This window comes from Centroberyx affinis, unplaced genomic scaffold (assembly GCF_046629955.1).
Source record: "Centroberyx affinis isolate AG114_WGS23_722 - 3 ecotype Tasmania unplaced genomic scaffold, CSIRO-AGI_Caff_v1 ptg006282l_1, whole genome shotgun sequence".
NCBI classification, from domain to species: domain Eukaryota; kingdom Metazoa; phylum Chordata; class Actinopteri; order Beryciformes; family Berycidae; genus Centroberyx; species Centroberyx affinis.
In genome coordinates this window covers 54,723-73,278 of record NW_027283193.1, presented here as the reverse complement: position 1 = coordinate 73,278, position 18,556 = coordinate 54,723, and the positions used below count along the sequence as shown (strand labels likewise).

The window sequence follows — 18,556 nt, the reverse complement described above, 5'->3', positions numbered from 1 at the left end:
GCTTGAATATTTCTCTCTGTCTTTATTTAGGGGGACCAGCTCCCTGCCAATCCCTCTTGTATTCCTATGTAGGCCTATTATTATTATTCTATCTTTCATTCTTTCTTTCTTACTAAAACTGCCTTAGCTCCAGTCCCATGCCAAACAACACTCACTGACACTCACTCACTGTCTTCTTACTGTATTATTTCTTCATATTTCCAATCACAAACACATAATTGAGTAGGACAAACATTTCAACACATCACCCATTCACCCTCCCCACCCCAACCTGTGGCAACCCCCCATCCCACCCCTAAAGAAAAGTAACATAGACAAACATTATATATAAATTACAAAACAGTAGGAATCTATAAAGTATAGTCTATTGTCCTCTCAGCCTGTGACCATGAATTCTAAGTTGCTGCTCCAGCTCCATCAATTTCCACTAGTTCCATATATAAAACTTAAGCGAACAATTTAGTCCAGTGAGACGTTGACAGCTCATGTGGTTTCCAACATTTCCAACACAGAGCTAGCAATGTTTTGGCTTGTAAGACCTGCCAACCACACAATTTTTCCTTTAGTGACAAGTTTAATTCAGAATCATCCAGCAAGAGTAGCAAAACCATTTAATATTTATGTCTCCCCTTTGAACTCCATACACGACTTTTCCTTTTTTTTCTGCATGAAAGTCGAGTGATCTTACAATTAGAAAAAGTGAAACATTTTTATATCAGCTTTACACTATCAGGGTACAAAGATTGTTTTCTTGCAATAAAGAGAGTCAGGGGTGGTTCAGTACTTGTCCACTTATGATGTACATTTTACAGTAAAACCGTAAAGCAGTTGTTGTTGATACGTGACAGGTTGTTTCTTCATCCATTTTGGGTTAAAAATTAAATGAAGAGGCTTTATAGGCCTACTAGGAGTGAGACCGGGTTCGTAAGTATGGAAGCCCATTTCCGCCAGTGTGATGAAAAAAAAAAGATCCTGTAAGTCATTATAATGAGAAACTTTCTCAAAATAATGACTTAGTATCTCAAAATAATGACTTAATATCTCAAAATATTGAGAAACTTTCTCAAAATAATGACTTGGTATCTCAAAATAATGATCTCAAAATAATGAAAAACTTTCTCAAAATAATGAGTTAGTACGGAAGCCGAGAACAGCCGTGTTTACAATTATTTTTTTAATGCCGTTATCTCGAGATCACGAGTTAATCAACCCGTTATCACGAGAAAACAAAATGTCGTTTCCTTCTATTACTTATAATGTTTATCAGAGATCAGGAGTGCCATGCCAGCATGCATAGGGCGTTTTGACAACTGTAGCAACTGATTTTTAAGCTGGAAGTGTAACTGCAGCAAACAAAACTACACATTTATGCTTCCTGTTCAGTTCTGAATCCTCCCCGACAGTCATGACAGTGATCTTGAAGGCTGACATCAGGTGTGATCAAATGAACCAGACACTCTTTCGAGTTCTCCATATTATCCCGTGATCTCGAGAAAACAAAAGTTGTTTTCTCGTGATAAATTATCTCGTTATCTCGAGAAAACAAGCTTTGTTATCTCGAGATAACGAGATAATTAACTCGTGATCTCGACATAACGGCATTAAAAAAAATAATTGCAAGCACGGCTGTTCTCGGCATCCGTAAGTTAGTATCTTTGAGATACTAACTCATTATTAAGTCAGAGATACTAAGTCATTATAATGAGAAAGTTTCTCATTATAATGACTTACAGGACCGTTTTTTCATCACACTGGCGGAAATGGGCTTCCATACATATGACCCAGATATCTCAAGGGTTAATGGTAGTTGGGACTTTTATTTTGAAAACGCAGCGTCAGGGACTTCGACGTCAGAGCGACCAGGAAGTTGTGGATTCAACGTCTAGCTGGAACAAGGAGGTTGGAAGCTGTGCTTGTGGAAAGGTAAACAACCGTTTTTTTGTACAGTGTGTTGAGAATAGGGAGGAGAGAGTGAAATGATTTGACTTAAGACAAAGCGCAGGCAGCCAGCTGAGGTGTGCACTCCCAGTGAGCTAATGTTAGCCTAGCTTACGTTAGCTCCTGTAGCAACGTCCATAGCAACACATGCTCTTTCAGCCAAAGCCTTGTGTACAAACCTGTATGCTGTCTGTAAAGTGAAGTCTAGAGGTGGCTTCTGAGCTGAACGTTACACCGTGCATGTATTAAACTACATTAACATTGCAATGTCATTATACTTCACCATAATTCACTAAAATTACCCCTGGTAGTGAAGGTGTAAGAATAACTGTTGTACTCTCAATACTAAATCAACAATACCAAAATCCATTTGTATCCCTGGGACAATTTCTTATCACATGCCTGTCTATTTGTCATGAAAACGTTGAAGAGCCTCTGAAAAGCGAGGAAACCGGTGTTACACCGAATTTGGTGACCCATCAGTTTCTGTGACCTGCCCTGATATTCTTACCCTAACCCCAACCATCTCACTCCTCATGCCTAAACCTAACCAACCTAACCAACACTGCAGGTCACAGAATCTGATGGGTCACCAAATACGGTAGAACACCGGGACTTTACAACCATAAATACTGCTGACAGCTACGTTTAGCTATTGTTAGAGTTCATGACCATGTAGAGTTAGGCTGATGTTGGATATCAGTAACGTTAGACCACCAGTAAATGAGCTTGGGTTACAGAGAGAATCCCAATTTACTCAATTTGGCTCCCAGGCTGAAAAAGTTACAGAATATGTAATACAACATGGCACTGCAGCACTATACCTGTATCTTATTATATATTATTTATGGTGTAATTATTTTACAATATCATTGATTCACTGACTGATTTGTGTCCGTAGCCATGGCGACAGACTCCTCCCTCCTCAGCTCGGAGCTGGAGCTGCAGCAGCAAGAGGAGCTGTATCAACAGCTGCTGCTACAGGTGGGTTAGCTGCTAAATGAAAGGGTTTAAAGGGAAACCATGACACGTGTAATTTCAGTCTGTTATATTTTCCTCACTTGGCACCAAAAAGCTTTAGCAATACTTGGGGATGGGACAATATGCTTACAATTCGATACACGATATGTGCTTCACGATTCAATACAACCACGATACGATGTCATAAATAAAAGTTCAATGACAACAAAGTATGACATTGGCATGTCGTTACAAAGTGATAATAATATAATTTGGATGGAGAGCTTGTGAAACTGTGATGGGCAAGCCGTCTCGTTTGTGATTACTACAGCAGAATAGGGCTGGGCGATAATTCAATATTATCTATATCTTTCAGTGGAATCATATTGTGATGATATGAAGATATTTTGATATCATGACACACATTTCTGCTGTCTGAATTGATGATGACAAGGAAATTTGACTTAAAAACTCTGATAAAATGAGGTATGGTAGGAACATTATTTGAAAATGTCACCATTCGGTTCAATGAGATGAACATTAATTTGATTATTTAACGTGATTTTGCATACATGAACCATATTGTGATATATATTGATATCGAGAAAAATCCTTACGATTATCATGATATTGATTTCAACCATATCGCCCAGCCCTACAGCAGAATAATTTTTCTGCACCTTTGGTAAGACTCTAAGTGGCTCTACCAGCCACTTTGGCAGTTAACCAACTATTGTTCTATTCAATTCTAAAATCCCATGGCTTGTAAAAAAAAAAAAAAGAATTGTGGAATTTACCAGGCAGCCTGGCCAGTGGGCCGAAACTGTAACTTTCTTTCCTGCTAGGGGAAATTTCCAGCACAGATTGTACTGTAGCCTGGCTCTGCCAAGACTGTTGCAGCTGGTGGTGACATGCAGATGCCTCAAGAATGTTAAACCGAGCCTTAATAGGGACAAATAACAGTGTAGCAATAGAGGCTCTGTCTCCTTAGGCCAAATGTAAACTCTGCCAAGAAACATACTGTATCAGTCATTTGTCTTCTGTTGCGTTCTAATAGAGGCTTGACATGGCAAGGTCTGTCTCTCTCTCCTCATTCTCTTTCCCTCTGCTCCCTCATGCTTAATATACACTCTCTGGCACTCAAGCGTTTTACCGTTCCGTGCTATTTCATTGACATGCGTGAAGTTATTGCCTCTGTGTAAAGTGTGCCAACGGCTCTCTCCACTGGGAACCATTAATGAACTGAAATAAACTGTCCTTTCTGTTTGTAGACAATGGGAAAGATGCAAAGTGAAAGTCCAGACTCCAAAGTGATCCGACCACAGCCTGGTTAGTGTCTCTGCAAAACACGTTCTAATCAACCGATCTGAAACACACAAGCACACAATTACGCAGCAGAGTTTCATTTGGAAGACTCCGGTACCCATTTAGTTCGTAAACATGAATCAATCTCTCTCTCTCTCTCTCTCACACACTCACTCACTCCCCCTCATCTCCGCAGGCATGTGTGTGAAGACCGTGTCCCAGCCGGACCAGCAGAAGATCTTCGTCAACGTCTGTCAGTCGACCTCGGTCCCGCCCCCGCCCGAGCTTTCCAAGGAGGCGCTGGTGGAGCTGCTCCAGTCAGAGGACCCCACCGGCTACAGAGTTCCCATGAGCCTCGGCGAGCCGCACACAGAACTAGACAACAGTAAGTAGCCGAAGTGGCCGAAGATGTTGTTTTCACTCAGGGGATAATAAGAGATATTTTCATGACGTGTGGTCCGGGTGATTAATAGAAGGCGGATCTCAACACCACATCCACTGATAAGGAAGATGAAAACCAGGTTATATTCAGCAGGGTTGAGCAGGGTTACACTATGGATTTTTGGACAGCTGCAACTCACAAATGTTTGGATTTGGTGGTTCCCATGTTTATTTTGTTGGACTTGAATCCCCATTTTCCCATGACCAGAACATCCCTTGTATCTAAAGAGCTCTTAATCCTTTTGAAACTACACTTAACGTTGTATAAACTAAATAGGAACCCAGCTTATCAAATCATACTTATTTATAAAGCACTTTTCTTTACAAAACAAGAGCAAAAACACAAGCATTTCAATGACGAACAAAAGAGAAGCAAACCTAAAAATTCTAGAATATGAGGTGTGGGTCATCAACCCAGGACCTGACTTATCTAGTACAGTGATTCTCAAACGTTTTCATATCAAGGACCCCTAATTTAGTCACATTAGAGCCACGGACCCCCATTTGATGAGATTTTGTCTCTCGGACCCAAATCTGTGAATATTTTTATTTATTTATTTATAGATATGATTTTGTCCAGAATTCCATGACTATCTGTATTGTAGGTAGAGAGATAACAGTGAAACTATGATCAAAACAGTCATTCTTCTACATTCTCTAATTGTGTTCACCCAAGGAACCCCCTCAAGGACCCGTGGTGGTCCCCGGACCCCACGTTGAGAACCGCTGATCTAGTATACTTTAAAAAAGTGACCATAAGTTCTTGCTGAGAACTCAAGCAGCCAAGGCAGACTCAGTTTCTGCAACATCACTGTTTTTTATTGAAAGCAGAACATCATACTTCCTCATCCCCCTATCTTGACTCCTCATCTCATCACTTTCTCATTCCCCCCGTGATCTCTCTCTCTCTCTCTCTCTCTCTTTCTCTCTCTCTCTCAGACTCACAGGGTTGCACAGCTTATGACGTGGTCGTCAGCCAAGAGTTCTTCCAAAAGTGCCAGGTGTGTGTGTGTGTGTGTGTGTGTGTGTGGTCTTGTAACTCCACACTTAATCAACAGAATGTCTCACAAAACCATATTAGGAAAAATATTTTTAAATGAGGAGATTCTGTTAGTCCTCAGTTTGGAAAAGCCCTTTTTAAAAAAAAAAATGTTAATGTTGAATGCAAGACAGTGGAATATCCTCACAGGTAGTCTATAGTAATACGTGTGTGTGTGTGTGTGTGTGTTACAGAAGGATCCCCTGTTCCAGCAGTTCCTTATCCTGGTATGTCTGGAGGGTTTAGAGAACAAATACAGCCTGGAGCTGAGCAGAGGTAGGTGTTTTCGGGAATGCTGATTTGTGCACAAACATCATTGCAAGCCACATATTTCCTGATGAGATGAATTATGAGAGTGTCTACCAGTGGCACAACCAGTTACAACCCCAGAATTCTGAACTGTTTTCCTGTCGTGACTGGGAGACCGTTTAAATATAAAAGATCTAAGGTTGATCATAGTGTTGGGACTTAACGAGGCATATATAAGTCTCGGCTTACGGTATTGGTGGGTGGGTTGGTTGGTTTTTAAACCTTATTTTAAGCTTTATTGGTTCTACTGCACTGGAGCAGTTAGAGGTTGAGTGTATTGGTCCAGGGGCCTACACTACGAAGCATGTTCAACATATCCAGGATGTCTTAACAACCGCTATCATCGGTCTCACGAAGGTGGTCATCAACTCGTTAACTCAATCCAGGCTTTCCCACTTGAGCTATGTGCGCGTTCACATAAAAGAGGCGGATTTTTTTGGAACAAACAGCCAATCACATGCGACACGGACAGATCCAGAGCGGCGGATTCAAGATGAAATGAAATATAATCGAGCCCCGTGAGGAAATTAGATCGTCGTAGCAGCAAAAGTAAAGTTATTCAGCAGGGAAAATCAAATAGAATACAAGCACACATGTAGAATCTAAAAGTAGTATCAAAAATAAAATAAAACAATAAAAGCAATAGCCTAAACTAGACTGAACAATTGTGGGGTTACGTAAATATAATGCTGCCGACAGTTTCAACACATTAAGTAGACTGTAGAAGTGGGAAGTATGTGAAAGAAATGGATTAGGCTACTAACATTGTTTTTTCTCTCGATAAGAACATATTATTATAATGAATAAATATGAGCAATACAAAAATACAACAGCGAAAAGTATATGTGTAATGTGTCGGTAAATAGACTTATCACTGCCTGTCACATGCAATAGTAAATTGAATTCACTATTGATAACTATAGCCAGCTATTGTAAGCTACCCGCTATTTGATAGAAGCCCTCTTTTATAGCCAGAGTGGGCAAATCGCCTGGAATTATTATCTCTCGAATATAATAAATCCTTCTGGAAATCCTTACCTTCTTACTTACTTCAATAGAATCCCTTTGTACAGTTATTTTTTCATTTGAATGCAATGATTTTATTCATATCTGGTTTTGTTAATCTTGTTAAAGATTGTTTAAAACGATGACGCCAAATTGTCCAGGAAGCTGATTGGTGAGGAGGCTTTTTATCCGTTTCGACCCGGTATCCTGAACATAACCTGCTCCGGAGCGGGTTAGCCGTTCAGCATAAGTTGCTATGGCGACATACAAAAAGTAAGAAGTAAACCACCTTCGTGACACCGAAAACCCTGGATTAAACCTGAAGTTACCTCGCTAACGCCAAACCCTGCTTCGTAGTACAGGCCTCTGGTCACCTCGTCAGTTTGTGTGTGTGTGTGTGTGTGTCCGCAGACTGGAAGGTGCTGAAGAACAGAAAGTTCTTCGGCTCCGTGAGCGAGCAGAACATCCGGACCAAGAGCAGGCCGGTCATTCAAGAGCTGCAACCCGAGTACGTCCCCGTCCCGTCTCTCTCTCTCTCTTCCTGCGTCTCTCTCTCTCCCTCACCCTTTCTCTCTCTGGCTCGCTTACATGGCTGCGTGCGTGTCTTCCCCAGCTTCACCACAAGATGGCGCTTCAGACTCTTCAACTGAAATCACCAAACCAAAGACAGTTTTTGTTATTGCCTCCATGTACTGACATTCTGCTGTGCTCTTCCTGCCATATTGGTGGCATCATAGATATATGAGGGAGGAGCCTGTAGTCAGCTCCACCAATCAGAGGCAACGCATTTTTAAACCTCGATATATCATGGTCATACCTTGGTACAATTACCGTAAACAAACGAGACCACAGTCGGCCTCTGTCTCACAGTTAGTGCAAGTGATTCTCAAAATTAAGACTACATTTCCCATAAACCCCACTGCTTCCCGTCAGACGTTTTCTCTTAGGCTTTTGCTTTGAGCTTTGAGCATGTTTAATGGTCTTCAGCTGCCACGAAAGGAAAGTCTGGAAAACTTTGGAACTTTAAAAAACGGTTGTGTTCCTCTTTTTCCTTCTTAGGGAGAGCTCCACTGCTGCCGCCAAAAGGTAAATCCTCTTTTCTGCATTTTTTTTAAATTTTTTTTTACGCAAAATCAAAGCCACTTGTCAGATACGTTTTAGATATTTCTCTCGCTTTCTCTCCATCCCTCTCTTCCTCCTTTGTCCCTCACTGTTTTTCCCCTTCCATCTCTAAAATAACTTTCTACTTTCTCCTCTTTCTTCATCACTTATCTCTCGTCATTCTCTTCGCTTTCATCTGTCCCCCCCGTCTTCCTTTCTTCTACCCTTGTCATTCCCTCTTTCCCCCCCGTTGCATCCCTTTCCCCTGTCTTGCATCTCTCCTCCTCCTTTCTCGGCGGCCTTCCTCTCATTTCCCCCCCCCTCCCTTTTCCTTCCTTTACTCCCTTTCATTTTCCCTCTGCCTTCCGTCTCTTCCAACCTTCTCCCCCCTCCCTCTCTCTTTTTCCTGTCTCTACTTCCTCTCGTCCCTCTTGTGCCCCCAGACCAGAGTTCAGTCTGCTTGTGGAGCCCCCTGCTGGTGACCCTGAGTACCTCATAGCAGAAATACAACTACCTGGCGTGGTGAGACATACATACATTTTTGAAGGCTGATACCGATATTATATAATATTTTGAAGCTGCCGATCGCGAATATTTTGTGCTGATATTCAATATCTTTTCAAATTTGACCATATTCGCTGTGTCTCCTGTCCAGCCGTCGTCTCGCTCTCTGGTTCTGGACGTAGGAGAGGACCGGCTGGTGCTGACGGCCCGGCCCTCGCTCTTCCACCTCGACGTCTTCCACCCCTTCCTCATCGACCAGGAGAACAGCGTGGCACAGTACAACACCAACACACAGGTACACAACACACCTAACATGTAATACACACACACATATACATACACACACTTTGAGCAGCAAAAAGCAAACACAAATACACTAATGCACACGTATTGTACCACATACAGATACCAGCGCATGATACGCTACATCCTCTTTGTCTCTGGTTTCTTGTGCTCTCTTTCAGATTCTTACAGTGACCATGCCTGTGGTGTCTTCATGAAGCAACAGAGTCAACGTCCAACTCCATTTTTGTTCTGTTAAAGAATGATGTTATGAAAATAAATGTTATTTTTATAAGGTAGAATTACTGTGTGTGATGTGATTCATGAATTGAACCCCAACTACCGTATTTCCTCTAATAGTGGCCGGTAGTCAATTAAAAGCCGGGTCTCCGATAATGGCCGGGGCCGTGGTCGACACGAACAAATAAAGGCCGGCCCCAAATACAGGCCGGGGGAAAAAAACAAAGGAAAAAACAACGGTGGATACCGGTAAACTCCTGGTGCCTGTTATATAATGTAACTGTAGTTTGTAGTAACGTACAAGTGCCACAAGATGGCAGTATGCCACAAGATGGCTAGGCCGGCGGAAGTCTCTGGAGCATGCCGTCGTCGATTACCGTAATTGCAGTAACAAAAAAACGGCTACCTAACGTACCCCAACAGAAGCAGATCAGAAAACAAGGAGGCGTCGTACTAAAATATGAGCAAATATACTTATCAAACAGAGGGAATTAGAAATAAAGGCCTGTCTCTAATATAAGCCTGCTTCCAATAAAGGCCTGGTACCCTCTGCAGAGGTAAATAAAGGCCCGGACCAATATTAGAGGAAATACAGTATCTGGCATTCCATCCAGGTTAAAACAGGGTGTTTGCGGGTCCTGGAAAAGTCTGAAAGAAGTCTGTCAAAGAGATCACCCCCCCATCACCTTAGCCACCTTTATTCTTTTTTGCGCAATCATGTCAAATGATTAGCCTATTCTAAGCAAGATAATGTACATTGTTGGCTGTACATTGGCTTTAAGGATAACAAATTATTTTTCTTTTGTATCACTAATGAGTTTAATACTATCTGCTTCAAAACACGGATGCCAAAATTACCTAAATCTGTCTGTCGCACCTTGCTAGCTAACTTCACTGATCTGGGGAATGTTAGCTAGTGATGGAGACCTTAATTAGCCAAACACACTGCTATAAACAGCTGGGCTAGCTTATCTTAGAGCTCTCCATCTAGTAAAAGCTAGCCTAATGTTGCTACTAGTTTCTCCTCTTTCTTTGTCTGAGAGCTTTTTAGACAGAACGAGGCTTTTTTGGTTAGTAACTAACGGAATCTAATTTCTCGAATCTCGAACCAGAGATGTTTCGTCCCCATGTTATTGTTAGGGAGTCATTCCTATGTTCCCAGGGTCCTATGTTCCCCAGTTCTACATATGTGCTCTCCCAGGGTCCTATGTTCCCAAGATCCTATTCCCAAGGTCCTATGTTACCAGGGTCCTATGTTCCCCAGCTCTATATGGCACATAATGGCAACCTGAAAAAGATGTTCCCCACCTCTGTATTTGCTTAATATGGTTAGTTAGGGGTTAGGGTTAGGGTTAGGGTTCGCGTTAAACATAGGACCCTGGGAACATAGGACCCTGAGAGAGCACATCTGTAGAACTGGGAAACATAGGACCCTGGAAACATAGGACCCTTTGTCATGTTCCCATTATGTGCCTTATAAATCTGGGGAACATAGGACCCTGGGAACATAGATACACTCCCATTGTTAACACTTTTGAAGAAAGCAACAGCAATTTAGTGAATTCCGAGCTTGTAGAGATGGTTGGAGCTAGGAATTGTAAACACCAAGAAAATAGCCTAGCAGACTGGCTGCGGTGCTGGTTTTCCAGTGCAGGCAACTAGCCCATACAAAAAAGTTCCATGGTAATACTATCAAAACTACCTTTTATAGTACAACGCCATGGTAAAACCATGATATACCAGGGTACTGTACTATCATGGTTGTAACCAAAAAACCATTCCACTGTACCACCATGGTATACCTGTATGGTACAGTGGTAGGCTACCGCAAATAGTACATACTGTAGGTCAGTGGTTGTCAACATGGTCCGGGGACCACCAGGGGTCCTTGAGGGGGGTCCCCAGCAAATTGATGAATTGTTAAACTTCACCATTATTTAATTTACAAGAAGTTAACACAATTAGAGAATGTAGAAGAATGACTGTTTTGATCATAGTTTCATGGAATTCTGGACAAAATCATATCTAACCATAAAAATATTCTCAGATTTGGGTCAGAGAGACAAAATCTCATCAAATAGGGGTCCGTGACCCTATAGTGTGCTAAGTTATGGGTCCTTGCTATGAAAAAGGTTGAGAATCACTGTTTTATAGAGTACAACGGGTAGTGACATCCCCTGGCACAAAGACCAGCCAGTAGCAGATGGTTGGGTTTGTGTCAGACAGGTTTGGGTTTGGTGGAACTCTTTGGTGTAGCCATGAACAGCACAATGACTTCCACAACAGACCTAAGTTAAGACCCTCACTCCAATCAATGAACAGGATTTATTGCAGCCTAAACTACTGTAGTCCCATTTAGTCGCAGAGGATTTTTCTGTGGCTTCTCTCTGTCTACATGGGGATCTCTCTGTGAAATGGAAACCTCCCCTTTCACGGAAAAAGAAACTGAATAAAGCTGTCACTCCTCTATTTCTGGATCTGCTCAGCTCATCCCTCTGTCTGCCTGTCTGCAGTCTCCTCCCTCCCTCGCTCCTCTTTTATCTCTCTTTTCCTACTGTTGCTGAGCATCCATTCCCTCTCTCTTCTCCCTCTCTGTGGTTGCTCACCATACCTGTTTCATTTTTTCCCCTTTCTCTGTCCATCCTTTTCTCTCTCTTCCCCCCTTCCCTTGTGGTTGGTGATCATCCTCCACCTTTTTCCACTCTCTCTCATTCTCTCTCTCAGTCTATCAGCCTGTATACCTCTGCCGCTTCCTCTTCCTCACTCACCTTCCTCTTTCCTGCTGTGGTTATTCATCTCTTCTTTCACTGTCCCGCCGCTGTCTTACTTTTCCAGCTCTCTCTGCCCCTCCCTCTCGCTCTCTCTGCCTCTATTTCTCTCTCTTCTCGTTTGATTTTCTCTCACTCTTTCTTTCACTCGTTCATTTTACTGTCTATCTTTACTGTGATCTGCAGCTATGAATGAACGAATGCGAAAAAAGAAACGGTCGTGTCTCTCCGTCTCTCTTTACCAACTGCCTCTTCTCTATCTCTCAGGCTCTCGTCTGCCATCTCTCTCTCTCTCTCTGTCTCTCTCTCCATCTATCTGTCACACCCTCCCTCTTCCCTTTGTCATCCCCCTCTCCACCTGCCCTGTTTGCACCCCTCCATTTGTCCGGTGAGGTCAGCCCCTCCGTTCTCCCTAATCCTGCGAGGTGCTCGTCTTTCTGCCTCCGCTTAATCCGCCTGTGGCCCCCTGCCCTGGACACACACACACACACACACACACACACACACACACACACAAATCTGCACATTTGTGCACACACAGACTCACAGTTATTCTTGTAGTGCACACTCCAACACTCAGTAATTCTCACAGCATGCATACACACATACAACACACACCAACACGGTGCCGGCCCCCCTCCCTGTATAAAACTGCCATTGTCTCCCTCTTCTATTGCCATTCTCTTGCCTGTCTCTCTATCCCTCTGTCTGTCTATCTGTCTGTCTGTCTGTCTGTCTTTCTTTCTCTCAGCCGGTAAAACCCCCACCTTCATACAGGTACGTTTGTCTCTCTGCCATTTTGTCTCTCTTTCTTTCTGAGTTCTCAAGGTTTTGGTTCTCGCAGGATGACAGCAAGGATAATCTCAAAATGGTCATTTTTCTTACTGAAAGCTGATAGGAAGAGGGCTTTCCTGATATTCAGTTGCACAATCCTTCTTTACGCTGCCTCCCTCCCTCCCTTCATGACTGAAGTGGATTTAACAGGGGAACATCAGATCAGCAAGAGAGCTGGATTCAACTGTGTCAGTGTATTTCAAGGGGGAAAAAGCAAGAGTTTCTAGTATTTTACACCACAGTTTCTATATTACCAGCATCATGTGCTTAAACCGAGCCAAAATGTCATATGCCATTCCCATCTATCTATCTGTGCTTACTTTTACTTTTCGTGGCGCTTAAAGGAATAGTTCACCCCAAAAATGAAAATTCTGTCATCATCTCCTCCCCCTCATGCCAGTTGAAACACAGGTGAAGTTTGTCCATATAACACACAGGGAGGTTTCCAGCACAACTCCATAGCAGCCTTCTCCAAAACAACTGAAGTCAGTGGGGACCAGTTCTTCAGAGTTCCAAAAAGACCTACAGTATATTTACACCATCATTTAGTGCAAATCTTAACTACAGCTGATTTTTGTTTTGGAACTCTAAAGAACAGGTCCCCATTGACTTCAGTTGTTTTGGAGAAGGCTGCTACCAAGTTGTGCTGGCAGCCTCCCTGTGTGTTATATGGACTAACAAATTTCACCTGTGTTGTTGGCATGAGGGTGAGGAGATGATGACAGGATTTTCATTTTTGGGTGAACTATTCCTTTAAGTGAGACAGACGAGCGTCCAGCTTGAGCGAACCTCTTACCCGCTTCCATCTGCATCTGCAGTGTGTGACACTGGTGTGTTTGTACTTTCACACATTTAGAAAACCATGGCCACCCTGTGTATCTTTGTAGGTGGACATACTGTATATTTATATTTATGTGCATTGTGGTCCTTTATAGCATGTCGCTAACACTGCCAAAAATGAAATGTATATTCTTAGTACTGAAAGGCACTTTGGATAACAGCATCCAGAAAATGGCACATATGATATGGTATTTTTGGTGTTTTGATCCAGTTCAGGTGTGGATTCAGTAGTTATGACCCATTATGTGCTATATAGAGCTGGGGAACTTAGGACCCTGGGAGAAAACATATGTAGAACTGGGGAACATAGGACTCTGGGAACATAGGACCCTTTGTCATGTTCCCATTATGTGCCATATAAATCTGGGGAGCATAGGACCCTGGGAACATAGGACCCTGGGAACATAGGAATGACTCCCTTTAGATCTAGCTGTGAACCGGCCGTGCCTGACAGCTAGTTAGGGGTGTGTGTGCTTATGTGTGAGCATGCCACCCTTCACATTGTTCCTTAACCCCCGTTGCTCTTTGATAACCACATATACACACATGCTAGCACTCTGATGTCAGGCTAGCTAACTTTAGCCCTCAAAGAGGAGAGAGGAGGGTACTTAACAGGTGTCTGCATGCACAAATGTGATCTATGCAGTTGGTAATGTGTGTGTGTGTGTGTGTGTGTGTGTGTGTGTGGTACAGTAACAGTGGCTGGTTGAGGTCGCTGCCCTCTGACAGAGGTTCCTAGTTGTCGCTGTAGTTAATGAATGAATGAGTCTTTTCTCTTGTAGCTTAGTGAGTGTCACATTTTCACATCCCTCCCACTCCTTTAATGCCATAAGCTCTCATTTGAAAAGCAAACACACACTTGACACACACACACACACTTGCTTTTTTTTTTAAGGTGGTTTCTCTTATGCCTCTGGACTCCATTGCAGTGTCATTTGCTACAGAGACGTAAAGTGACTACTGCTCGAAATGGGACGCTGGATATCTGGCCTCCAAATGTCTTCAATTTGAGGAGTTTTGTTGCAAAATGCGATATCCAACGTTTTAAAAAAAAAAAAAGACAAATGCTCATACAAAAACGATTATTGCCATGGAAGTCAAGCACATTATGGGTGACTATTACTAATTCTGTGTGATTTTAAGGCCTTCGCTCAAAATAATAGCTGTCATTTGTTATACACAAAAACATTTCATTTTCATTTTCATTTCATTTTCCTATGGTCCAGATAGGATTATTAGCATCTATTAGAAGAGAGGAGAGTTGGCACTTTAACTATGAACATTAACTTTAATTTATCACCTCTTGCAGCACTTCAGCACAACAACAGCAACGTTCACATTTGCGAAATACATTTATGAACAGGTTGAAATTTTGATGAATTTTCTGAAGGGATTTTATTGATCTGTAGAATTTCTTTTAGCAAAAGGCTGTAAGATAAAATCACGTAATCATTTCTATTTCTGCTCTTCTTTGTATTCCTCTTCCTCTTCTCTTTCCTCTCAAACTTTCCTCTTAGTTCCTTCTCTCCATTTTTTCCTCATTCTCTCCTCCCGTCCTTCTATTTCTCCTTCCATCCCCCATCTTCCTCTTTGTTCCTCCCCTCCTCTCCTTTCCTCTCCTCCTTTCTCTTCGTCTCTACTCTCCTTGTTTCCTCTCCTCATCTCTTCTCTCCTTGTTTCCTCTCCTCTCTTCTCCTCTCCTCTCCTCTACCCTCATCTCCTTCTCTCCTTGTTCTATCTAGAAACTATGAATACAATAGGCGCTCTTTAACGCTAATGAGGTATTGTGACTCACCCGATCTCCTCTACGGCACACACACACACACACACACACACACACACACACACACACACACACACACACATCGCCCTTGACTAAAATTAACCCCTCAGAATTCCCCAGCTAATCCGGGTGTAACTCGACTCTTCTCCCAAATCCCCTCGTTCTTTCTTTCTCTGTTTAGCTCCGAATGGGATGGTTTCCCGTTGCCCCGCCCGGCCCCACCCCGCCCCGCCCCGTCCGTCCCACCCCGCCCCGTCCCGACGGAGGTGTCGAAATGCGCACCTCTCATCCCTCCGTCCCTCCATCCATCCATTCTTTCCTTCCTCCCTCTCACCCTCTGTCCATATTCCTTACCCTTTCCTCCCTTGAGGTTACAGAGCCTTTCCGCTCCCTTTTTAAAGCTGCGCTCTCACCGCCTTTGAATAAGGCACTAAACCCCCAGTGGCTCCTGTGAAGTCAATGTGTGTCAATGGAAAAGTGCCTGGGTAAATACAAGGGTTAAAAATGATTCATGAGGCTCAATATTTAGATTTCACTCATTTTTGTTCATGTGGCAAAACACTTTTAAAAGGGATTTCACTTGTTTCTCTAAGTGGAGTTTTCATTCTGTCATTTATGTTTTTTATAGTTATTTTTTAGCTGTTTTTTTTTTTTCATGCTTTGTGTGAACTACTGTTACTCTTTTTCCTATTTTTTACTCATTTTCATTTGTACGTCAATTTCATTTTAATTCTTATTTGTAAGTTCATTATTTGTAAGTTCATTTGTCATCTCACAATCCTTATGGGGTTTTTTCAACTCGACAATCTTAATTCATTCTTTCTATTGACATTTTATATTTTACTTTCTCGCACAAATAAACTAAACTAAATGGATTTTTTCCTAAAGGAATCAGGAGTGTCTGGTCTTGTTAGCTTCCAGGTCGAGATAAGTTTGGAAATTGCATAAAAAGTTTGGAAAAATATGAAAAAGTGTTATTTACCGTCCCAAAATACATTTGCCTACACAATTCCTGTGGTATTAGAGCCACATCATCTCACACACTCTTGATATTTGGGGCAAATCATACTCAACACCAACCAAAATCTTCAAATCAGAAGAAATGAATGTGGAAAAGTCCATTTTGACTCCATTTTGACTCCATTTTAACTGTAGGAAACCTGGAATTCATGACTGCATCAAGTTAAAAAAACAGACAGAGGAAGAGACAGAGTGGAGAGACAGACATATAATTCACTTACATATGATGATGGACAAAAGCAGAGAGTTGGGACAGACGGACAGAGGGTCAGTGGGAGGGCATGGGAGATGAGGGGCTGATTGATCTGCCACTGAAAGGCCTGGCCGGTGTCCGGTTGGGCGGCCGGGCACGACAACAGAGAGGAGAGAGAGAGAAGGCGGAACGTCCGATGACAGTTACCGCCTCTATAAATTCCCCCCCCCCCCCCCCCCCAATGACAGCACCCCCTATAAATTGCTCCCGATGACAGAAAGATGGAGAGAGAGAGAGTGAGTGGAGGGAGAGGGGGGAGGGGGGGGGGGGTATGGAGGGATGATGGACGAAGGACTGACATGAGAATTTTTCTCTCTCGAATCACTGTGATTTTGTCTCTCGGACCCAAATCTGAGAATATTATTTAATGTCAGATATGATTTTGTCCAGATTTCCATGACTATCTGTATTGTAGGTAGAGAGATAACAGAGAAACTATGATCAAAACAGTCATTCTTCTACATTCTCTAATGGTGTTAACTTCTTGTAAATGAAATAATACTGAAGTTTACCAATTCACAAATTTGCTGGGGACCCCCTGGAACCCCCTCAAGGACCCCTGGCGGTCCCCGGACCCCACGTTGAGAACCACTGAGCTAGACAGTCTAATTAGCAGTTATCTTTTAACACACTTTTAATATAAAATCAAAATACCTTTGCAAGGAAATGTGTATCTATACCCTTTCTTTTGTTCTGATGCTTTGTGTTCATCAGTCAGTTCCTAAATCATCCCATCTAGTTTGTCAGAAACAGGAGGATAAAGAGAGAGAGAGAGAGAGAGAGAGAGAGAGGGAAACTGTAGAAAGTGACAGAAACTCGATCTCTCTCTCCGTCTTTCTGCGTTTAACCCCTTGTCACATTCTCACCTGTTGACGCTCCATCAATCTCGCCGAGTCCCTGCCAGGAGGGTGTCAGCACCCACTCGTGTGTGTGTGTGTGTGTGTGTGTGTATGTGTGTGTGTGTGTGCATTTGTGTCAGAACAATGGCAGCTCAGAGAGGCAATTTATAGCCAAAAGCATCCCAGCGTGCATTGTCTCTCTCTGAGCTGGTGTGTCTGTGTGTATATTTCTATCTCCAAAGTGATTAATCACAGGAAAATAGTGACTGTGGCCACCTGTGGTTTGGTGATGATGACTCACTCACTTACTTAAGTACAGACAACACAAAAACACATGATATATCGTCTAAGACAGTGATTCTCAACCTTTTTCATATCAAGGACCCTAATGTAGTCCACATTAGGGGCCACGGACCCCCATGTGATGAGATTTTGTCTCTCAGACCCGAATCTGAGAATATTTTTATTGTTAGATATGATTTTGTCCAGAATTCCATGAATATCTGTATTGTGGGTAGAGTGAAGTGAAACTATGATCAAAAGTTTCATAATTCATCAATTTGCTGGGGACCCCCTGGAATCCCCTCAAGGACCCCTGGTGGTCCCCGGACCCCACGTTGAGAACCACTGGTCTAAGATGTAGGCAGAGTTTAGAGAGTGAGGAAAAATAACTTCAAATGTGATATTCACATTATTGATGTTTCATGCTATTTCAATCAGGTCCAGTCAAGTAATGTTGGGAAAACCATGACCTCCAATTGGTGATCATCATAAGGCAAACAAAACAGAAACAAAAATAAATTATACTGTATTTTCAGAAAAAATTAAATATAAGAAAATTAGATTTAAAATTATATATAAGTATTTTTTCTTTGAGAACCCCTATCTTCATACAACTTACATCAGTTTGATACTATTCACTGTGATTCCTGCATATAAAAAGCTGGGTAAACCGAGTTACCCTATACTACATTCATGATTATGAAGTACAAGCTTACATTTATGTATCACCAACTTTACAAGCATCCCAAACTAAGTGCAAAAGTTCCTGCTACTTGTTATGTTAATAGTCATTTTCAATTTCATTTTCAATTT

The 18,556-nt window shown here is 42.3% G+C and overlaps 1 protein-coding gene across 2 annotated transcripts; it reads left to right on the top strand.

Moving 5' to 3' along the window:
* Positions 1–1,841: 1,841 nt before the first annotated feature.
* Positions 1,842–9,186, top strand: pih1d1 (PIH1 domain containing 1). Of its 2 annotated transcripts, XM_071512436.1 has the most exons (11): positions 1,842–1,923; positions 2,840–2,922; positions 4,170–4,227; positions 4,400–4,588; positions 5,584–5,645; positions 5,878–5,959; positions 7,409–7,505; positions 8,057–8,083; positions 8,542–8,620; positions 8,754–8,897; positions 9,067–9,186. In XM_071512436.1, the coding sequence occupies exons 2-11, from the start codon at positions 2,842–2,844 to the stop codon at positions 9,100–9,102; spliced, it is 855 nt and encodes a 284-aa protein (XP_071368537.1). In that variant the 5' UTR covers positions 1,842–1,923; positions 2,840–2,841; the 3' UTR covers positions 9,103–9,186. The 2 variants fall into 2 exon arrangements, with proteins under 2 accessions (XP_071368537.1, XP_071368538.1); XM_071512437.1 differs by lacking the exon at positions 1,842–1,923 and having other exon boundaries at positions 2,836–2,922.
* Positions 9,187–18,556: the final 9,370 nt, after the last annotated feature.

Excerpts from the sequence above, each read along its gene's own strand:
- pih1d1 (XM_071512436.1), top strand. The coding sequence starts at position 2,842 with ATGGCGACAGACTCCTCCCTCCTCAGCTCGGAGCTGGAGCTGCAGCAG. Across the intron at positions 7,506-8,056 it reads ATTCAAGAGCTGCAACCCGA|GGAGAGCTCCACTGCTGCCG; the intron begins GTACGTCCCCGT and ends TTTCCTTCTTAG. Across the intron at positions 8,621-8,753 it reads AAATACAACTACCTGGCGTG|CCGTCGTCTCGCTCTCTGGT; the intron begins GTGAGACATACA and ends TCTCCTGTCCAG.